The 9,169-nt window shown below is 49.3% G+C and overlaps 1 protein-coding gene across 3 annotated transcripts in view; it reads left to right on the forward strand.

Moving 5' to 3' along the window:
• Positions 1–7,882, forward strand: part of LOC137518081 (uncharacterized) — an 80,455-nt gene extending 72,573 nt beyond the window's left edge. For all 3 annotated transcript variants that reach the window (XM_068235371.1, XM_068235370.1, XM_068235373.1), the window contains 2 exons: positions 2,040–2,108; positions 3,762–7,882. In XM_068235371.1, the coding sequence (XP_068091472.1) occupies positions 2,040–2,108; positions 3,762–4,525 (833 nt within the window). In that variant the 3' untranslated portion in view covers positions 4,526–7,882. The remainder of the gene's footprint in view (positions 1–2,039; positions 2,109–3,761) is intronic.
• Positions 7,883–9,169: the final 1,287 nt, after the last annotated feature.

Consider the following 9,169-nt stretch of genomic DNA (forward strand, 5'->3'; position numbering starts at 1 on the left):
GTGTACACTCAGACAGTGAGTGACCGCACGCAGGAGCTAGTAGCCTATGAACACAGTGACTGTCTGACTGAGTGTCCTAGACTCCTAGTACAGTAAGAGTAAGTAGTAACAGTAAGTACAACTAACTAACAATAATCTATCAGTAATCAGAAGGAAATAGAGTGTGTGTACACACAGACAGTGAGTGAGTGCACACACGCAGGAGCTAGCTAGTAGCCTATAAACAGTGACAGTCAGTGAGTGTCCTACTCCTAGTACAGTATAACTACAATACTATTAGTAAAGGACAGCAGAAATACTGGTATAGATGAGAGAAATAAACAGAGGACAGCTGCCCACAGAGGCAAGGCCCCCCTGAGGCCTAAACCTGTAAGCTTGCAGCAGCTGCCTGTCTCTAATGTAACACACAAGCTACTAACTAAAATACAATGTCTATCTAACTAACAACAATATAGGTGTATATGGCAGGTGTAGGTGAGCAAAAACGCTAGGTAAATGATCACAATAGAGCACTTGCTAAGCCAAAGCACAAAGGAGCAACTCTCTCTCTGTACAAGTCTCAGGCAAGCATGGAGAAACGTAACATGGCGGCCGCTATTTATAGGGTAGGGGCTGGCCAGGGTCCCCCTCTGTGATTGGCTGCCGTCAGAGGGCCTGGGAGCCCTCTGATTGGCTCTAAGGACATCAATCTGGGCTATGACGCTATTCGAGCTCGGTACCGAGCTCGAATAGCGCCGAGTTGCTCGAATAGCTCGAATAGTGAATGGGCTATTCGAGTGTACTCGGATAGCCCATTCGAATAGCTCCAGCTATTCGGAGCTCGAATACCGAGCTCGAATAGCTGAAAAAGAGCTCGAATATTCGAGCTACTCGAATATTCGAGCTCTGCTGAGCACCACTGATATACTGTATTCCCTTTCACCAATTAGTGCTGCATCAGCTAGGGCCAGAAGTGTTTACAGGAGCAAGCCCAATCCTGTACAGAACTGGTTCAGCTCCAAGACGTATATCTACGTCCTAGTGGCTTGGATGAAGTCACAGAGGACGTATATATACTGCAGTGGTGGATAAAGCGGTTAATATGTGTTTACGTGGAATATTTAATGTTTATAAGAAAATGAAATCAGATTTTAAATAATATATAGACTTTTCAATTGCATAAAACTAATAGCAAAAAAAAAAAAAAAAAAGATATCAGCAGTTTTGAAGCTACTTGTAAGGGTTGATACTCAAACCTACACTTGACTCAGGAACTAATAAGTGTGCCCTTGCTGTACCAGAATTATCAGATTAATTTAAGACATACTAAGCTGTGTACACAATACAGATGCAAATCTTGTGCTGCATCCAGGGGGAGAGCAGAGAACTTTCTCTACTTTATTTGCACTGTAATTACTTAATTACAAGACCATCTTCATTTTCCTGCAACTGTGGCTAATCTTTTCGAGCAGAGAGGAAGTTCTGAGTTTAGTTACACTTTAAGAATTTCTAAATCGTTTGCTCGCTATTCAAAACAGATAAACATTTTTAGGAATTGGATTTAAAGAGAAACCGTAACCAAGAATTGAACTTCATCCCAATCAGTAGCTGATGCTCCCTTTCCCATGAGAAAGCTATTCCTTTTCTCAATCGGATCATCAGGGGGCTGATATTGTGGTGAAACCCCGCCCACATTGTGATGTCAGCGACTCACAGCTCCGACGTCCTGACATCACACTGTTGCAGCCTTGTTGCATTGTGGGAAATAACAGCTGTTTCCAACTGCCAAAAAAAGCAAGCAGCATCTCCTTCCAGTGCCATCACCTGCCAGCATTAAAATTGTCACCATGTGATAAATGTCAGAATGTAAATCAGTGAGTGAGAGGAAAGATTTTACAATGGGCAAACAATGACTAAATCATTTATACATAATTATTGTGAACATTAAGCACTTTTTTTTATTACATTATTGTTCCTCTTTAAAGAATTATGGGGTCACCATCAGACACTATAATCTGCCATGACGCCGGGTTGTCTTTCACCAGTTTCCTCTCTTTCAGGCCCTGAGCCGTCTGAGACCTCCAGCTCTGGGATGTTGCCCTCCTGGGCGCCCGTGGTGGAGACAGCAGGTGAGAGATCTTCTATTTAGCTTCTGCATGTGTAGCACAATACAGCAAAGTACTTGTTATCCGGGAAATCAGGCAACCGGAAGTCTCAAGTAACCGGCATGCCTGGGGGGATAACAGGGACAGTGCAATGGGGGTTTGCAGGGCAGAAAATACTTGCCGATTCCCTAGGTGCCGTCTTCTACACTTACTGCAGCTCCCTTCGGCTTTCGGGCATCCATGCCCAGTTCTGACGCGTCACCTGACTTGATGAGAATCAGGTGACACAATGGAAGCCATGAACACAATGCCGGAAAGCCACTACGAACTACAGAAAGTGTATAAGACCTGGAGGCTCAGCAGGTATTTTCTGCTGGAGAGGGGGAGGTTTGTGCCTTATCTGCCTGTTGCTCAAACAATCAGCAAGCACTCTTATCCGGCATCAGGCGATCCCACCTGTCCCGGATACAGTGGCCTGTTACACAGCAGCCTGGCTACCTGTGGGGGTTCCACTAAGCACTGGCATTCCTGCAGAAGTGACAGTGGCACTGTGCTAGCATATGTACTGCTGTTCCTGCTCTTACTGTAAGATGAGAGGAACCATACATACAGATGTGCAGGTGGGGCTGTATTTGAGGGTCGTTACCCTCTCCTACTGATGGTACAAGCCTTCCAGCACTTCCTGTCCTCCATTTGCTAAGGGCTCTTTCACATCAGAGCTTGCGTTGGAGAACGCTCAAAGCATACGTTTTGTTGTATGCCTTTTACTGCGTTTTGATATGCGTTGCACTGCAGTGAGTGTGCGTTTTTAATCCGTTTTCAATGCGTTACTGCACATAGAAAAACGCAGGTAATTTTTTTTTCTTTTAGTTGTCAACTTTCTACATTGTTCCTCTGTTGCATTCTGGGACTGATTGCCTGCGTTAACGGATTAAAAACGCGCATAGTGTGCGTTTTACATTGACTAACATTGTAACGCATAAAGCTAGCGTTGGCCAAAAAACTGCGCCTGGGTGCAGTGGAACGCAACGCACAAAAAGGCTGCGTTATATGTGAAAGCTAAAATGAAAGTCTATGGACTTTCATTTCACCTTGGGTAACGCAAACTTTATCCTTTGCGTTGAAACGCAGAAAATCTGCCCTAATGTGAAAGAGCCCTAAGGGAAACACAAAAATGTAATAATAATGTGGTAACACATTAGACTATTACTATGGTAGGGATTAGACTGTGAGCTCCTCTGAGGATAGTCAGTGACATTACTATGTTCTCTGTAAAGTGCTTCAGAAGATGGCTGGATAGTGTACTTGTCAAGGACTCTGCCTTTGACATGGGAGACCAGGGTTTGAATCCTGGCTAGGCTCTGTACTTATTCAGTAAGAAGACCTTGTGAAAGACTTCCTAACACTGCAGGGTGGCCCCTTGAGTGTGCCCTTAGTGGCCGAGTCCAGCAGGAGCAAAGTGCTATACAAATGTTAAGATTATTATATAAATACAGCTGAGCACGAGCCATCGAAATGACCTGCTTTGCTCCTCAAAACTCCCACTTTGCTGGTATGAAAACTGCAGGAGCCAGCCACCCGGTATTTAAAAAAAAAATTAATTGCAAAAAGTAGGGGCGTTGCCAATGAAATAATTTTTTCTGACATTCCATGGCCGTTTTTCTCGATGTGTTGCAGGCTTTCTAGTGCAGGCCCCGGCGGCGGAGGCGTTCTCAGAGGGGGAAGAGGCCACCTCCCCACTCGATGTGCAGATCATCAGCGAATGGTCGGAGGAGGATGCGACTTGCACTTCGGCCCCCCAGATTCAGCCTGAGGGAGTGGAGCTGCCTGAACCCCTAGAAGAGTCCAAAGTCTTCTCCTGCCTGGACAACAGCAGCAGCCAGTATGTCAGCGCCCCGGAATCTGCATACATGGAGCAGCCTTACCAGAATCAGCAGGAGGACTACACCAGCCTGAAACAGCTGACCAGGACTCAGGGGGTGGAGCTGCACAAGCTGCGAGAACACGTGGTGGAGGGGAACGCCCGTATCGTGCAGCACCTGGAGGGCCTGGCATCCGAGGTGCGCGAGTTAAACACCCACGTCCGTCAGATCCACCTAAACCAAGCGCACTTCAATCTCATGTTTCAGAACTATCTCAGTGACACCAAACAATTCTATGGGGCCATGGTGCAAGCCATGAGGAACCTGCAGCAAGCGCCGTCAGTCAGTCCCATGGCGTCCCCTGCCTCCTCTCCGATGCCATCACCCAAACCCCACCCAGCACCCGCCCAGGCCAATCCGCTGCTACTGACAACTATGATGGACTACACAACCGTGTCCCCATCCGGCTCTGCTGAGCCAGCATCTGCCTCCTCCACAGGCTCCGAACTGCCTGTCTACCCTGCCCAGCACTCCACACCGAACCCCACCACCACTCCCTTGCTACCCCAGACTCATTAAAGAGAACCTGAAACGAGAAGCGGATTAGGTTTCATACTTACCTAAGGCTTCCGTAAGGCCACTGGTCCCTCGCTGTCTGCCCAGGTGGCTCCAGTCACCTGCAATGCTCGTCCCTCGCTGTCCCCCCAGGTGGCTCCTGTCATCCGCAATGCTCGTCCCTCGCTGTCTCCCTGGGTGGCTCCTGCCACCCGCAATGCTCGTCCCTCGCTGTCTCCCTGGGTGGCTCCTGTCACCTGCAATGCTCGTCCCTCGCTGTCTCCCTGGGTGGCTCCTGTCACCCGCAATGCTCGTCCCTCGCTGTCTCCCTGGGTGGCTCCTGTCACCTGCAATGCTCGTCCCTCGCTGTCTGCCCAGGTGGCTCCTATCACCCGCAATGCTCGTCCCTCGCTGTCCCCCAGGTGGCTCCTGTCATCCGCAATGCTCGTCCCTCGCTGTCTCCCTGGGTGGCTCCTGTCACCCGCAATGCTTGTCCCTCGCTGTCTCCCTGGGTGGCTCCTGTCACCCGCAATGCTCGTCCCTCGCTGTCTCTCCGGGTGGCTCCTGTCACCTGCAATGCTCGTCCCTCACTGTCTCCCTGGGTGGCTCCTGTCACCCGCAATGCTCGTCCCTCGATGTCTCCCTGGGTGGCTCCTGTCACCCGCAATGCTCGTCCCTCGCTGTCTCCCCAGGTGGCTCCTGTCACCCGCAATGCTCGTCCCTCGCTGTCCCCCCAGGTGGCTTCCTGTCACCCGCAATGCTGGTCCCTCGCTTTCTCCCTGGGTGGCTCCTGTCACCCGCAATGCTCGTCCCTCGCTGTCTCCCCGGGTGGCTCCTGTCACCCGCAATGCTTGTCCCTCGCTGTCTCCCCGGGTGGCTCCTGTCACCCGCAATGCTCGTCCCTCGCTGTCTCCCTGGGTGGCTCCTGTCACCCGCAATGCTCGTCCCTCACTGTCTCCCCGGGTGGCTCCTGTCATCCGCAATGCTCGTCCCTCGCTGTCTCCCCGGGTGGCTCCTGTCACCCGCAATGCTCATCCCTCGCTGTCCCCCCAGGTGGCTCCTGTCACCCGCAATGCTCGTCCCTCACTGTCTCCCCGGGTGGCTCCTGTCATCCGCAATGCTCGTCCCTCGCTGTCTCCCCGGGTGGCTCCTGTCACCCGCAATGCTGTACGAAAGCCTGGCCGAGTCGCGCTTCATTGCACATGCGCAGCCCGGTGCACTCCCCCATTACGCTCCCATCCCTGGGAGTGCTCTGCGCTGTAGTACTGTGCAAGTGCAGAGCACTCCCAGCCATTGGAGCACACAGGGGAAAGGCGCCTGGCCGGGCCAAGCATGTGTGACAAAGCACGACTTGGCCAGGCTTTCGGCCTCTAATGTAGGGAGATGGCGAGGGTTGAGCGGCCTCAAGCGGGCTTAAGGAAGCCCCAGGGAAATATGGTACCGGAGACGCTTCTCGTCTCAGGTACACTTTAAAGGACACCGGAAGTGAGAGGGATATGGAGGCTGTCATATTTTTTCCTGATAAGCAATACCAGTTGCCTGGCAGTCCTGCTGATCCTCTGCCTCTAATACTTTTAGCCATAGACCCTGAACAAGCATGCAGATCAGGTGCTCTGACTGATATCTGACAAGATTATCTGCATGCTTGTTACAGGTGTGATTCAGACACTACTGCAGCCAAATAGACCAGCAGGGCTGCCGGGCAACTCGCATTGTTTAAAAGGAAATAAATAGGGCAGCCTCCATATCCCTCTCACTTCAGTTGTCCTTTAAATGTCAGAGAAAACACTGGATTCATACTGAACAATCTGATCAGGGCACTTTTCAATGTCAATATATATTTGTTCTTTTTATTCTTGATTTTGTTTCTTAATGTCGCTTTACCCGTAATCCATATTTCAGTGTTGGGTGGATCTTCGAGTCACTTTTAATGCTTGTTATAATCTCTTGTGGACCCTATTGGTGAGATCTCTGCTTCCCTGAGTTCCCAGCTCTGCCCACCTGCTGCCCCCATCACCACCGCCTCCTGCACTCCATTCTCTATCCCTCTGGAACTCCAGTCCTGAGAGCTCTGCCCACCTGCTGCCCCCATCACCACCGCCTCCTGCACTCCATTCTCTATCCCTCTGGAACTCCAGTCCTGAGATCTCTGCTCCCCTGAGTTCCCAGCTCTGCCCACCTGCTGCCCCCATCACCACCGGCTCCTGCACTCCATTCTCTATCTCTCTGGAACTCCAGTCCTGAGATCTCTGCTCCCCTGAGTTCCCAGCTCTGCCCACCTGCTGCCCCCATCACCACCGCCTCCTGCACTCCATTCTCTATCCCTCTGGAACTCCAGTCCTGAGATCTCTGCTCCCCTGAGTTCCCAGCTCTGCCCACCTGCTGCCCCCATCACCACCGGCTCCTGCACTCCATTCTCTATCCCTCTGGAACTCCAGTCCTGAGATCTCTGCTCCCCTGAGTTCCCAGCTCTGCCCACCTGCTGCCCCCATCACCACCGGCTCCTGCACTCCATTCTCTATCCCTCTGGAACTCAAGTCCTGAGATCAACGCTCCCCTGAGTTCCAAGCTCCATACAACTGGTGCACCCATTACCAGGATACATGCCATACAGATTCAATAAGAAAAATATGTTGTTTTATAATTCAGACCACACTGGTCCTTTCTATTCTGGTTCAGTTTCCTTCATATTAACACATGGAAATAAGAAGTAAATAATTTTACAGGATGGGAATAAAGTTTAGAGTCAATTTAACACATTTTTCACTAGAAAAATACATATATTTACATAGATCTGTACATCAGTCCTGAAAGAGGGACACATGGGGAGGAAAAAAGGGACAAAGGGACAGGGCTCCAAAAGAGGGACAGTTGGGAGCTATGTGAAAGGACAACTGTAGTGAGAAGGATATGGAGGCTGCCATATTTATTTCCTATTAAGCAATCCCAGTTGCCTGGCTGTCCTGCTGATCCTCTGCCTGTGATACTTTTATCCATAGACCCTGAACAAGCATGCAGCAGATCGGGGGTTTCTGACACTATTGTAAGGTCTGACAAGTTTAGTTGCATGCTTGTTTCTGGTGTGATTCAGACACTACTGCAGCCAAATACACAAGCAAGACTGCCAGGCAACTAGTATTGTTTACAAGGAAATACTTGTGGCAGCCTTCATAGAATTCTCACTTTAGTTGTTCTTTAAAAGGAAGAGGGGCTACACTTCAAGGTGGGCGGGGATAGTACCGGTAATTGTGGTGGTTAGATCTCCAAAGTGATGTGAGCAGCCAGAAGGTAGCTCCACCTACAATCCCAAACTTGCACCCCTGCGCTTCTGTTCCATCATTTTCATTAGTAAACCTTCAGTAAATCATGTACCTAAGATCATTTCCTCTTCCTGCTGTTTCCTTTTCTGTTCTCAGACTCCTCATTCACTTAGCCTGTTTTTCCAACACATAATTTCATGCCTCACTCCAGTTACTTTCTAAATCTGCATTCAGGGTGCATACACACATCCAATTTTTATTGGCCAAATACTTACCAATTTTATTATTATTTGTATAGTGCTGACATCTTCCACACCACTGTACAGAGTATATTGTCCCTCAGAGGGGCTCACAATCTAATCCCTGTCATGGTCATATGTCTATGTATATATTCGTCCAGGGCAAATTTTTAGGAAAGCTATAGGGAAGCCAATTAACTTATTTATATGTTTTTGCAAGGTGGGAGGAAACCGGAGCGCCTGGAGGAAACCCACACAGACACGGGGAGAACATGCAATCTCCTTGCAGGTAGTGCCCTGGCTGGGATTCAAACTGGGGTCCCAGCGCTGCCAGGTGAGATTGCTAACCGCTATGCTACCGTGCTCCATGTAGTATGAGGGCCCACAGATTGTCAACATATTGTGTAGGTAAGCGCTCATACTACGGGGTAAAATTGGTCAATCATAATTGGATGTGTGTATGCTCATTAAGTAACTGACATGTTAAAGGCATTTACCATGCATGTTGGAAAACGTTATTTCTATAGCACAGAGTTTATGCCAGCATCCCTGCAGGAGGCTCCCCACCTTTCATGCAGCCGAGGCCAATCAGAAAGAAACTTGAGATGCTTTGAATATTTATGTGTAAATATTTGTTTGTGATAAGATGAAAATCTATTTGATTCAGCTTTATAAGTGCACAGATGAAGAAACTTTACACAGCATGAGAGAGCCTGGAAATGGCTGATTTTATGCAACACTGGATACCAAATGCTGAAGCTATTTAATGTGTGGAGCTCAGTGCGGCCTTGTGTGTCCCCATACAATCGTGCCCGGTAAATCTAACTGTCACATTTACTCTCACTCTAACTGTCACATCTATGCTCAATCTGCTCTAAATCTAACACCAAACTCCAGCACTTCGGATCGCTTGGCAACCGATCAATGAGATCACACATGAATAGACTGCAACAGCCACGAGGTCAGGAATAGGTGGATGCCAGTGGCAGGCAAGAGTCAAAAACAGGCCAAGGCCAGTGGCAGGGAACAGAAAAGCCAATAACAGGCAAAGGTCAGGGGCAGGCAACTGAAGAGTCAAGAACAGGCCGAGGTCAGAGGAAGGGAACAGAAGAGTGAGGAGCAGGTCAAGATCTGTGGGACCCAGGAAGCAGGGAGTAGTCAAGGCAGTC

Source organism: Hyperolius riggenbachi, chromosome 5, assembly GCF_040937935.1.
Source record: "Hyperolius riggenbachi isolate aHypRig1 chromosome 5, aHypRig1.pri, whole genome shotgun sequence".
Taxonomy (NCBI): Eukaryota; Metazoa; Chordata; class Amphibia; order Anura; family Hyperoliidae; genus Hyperolius; species Hyperolius riggenbachi.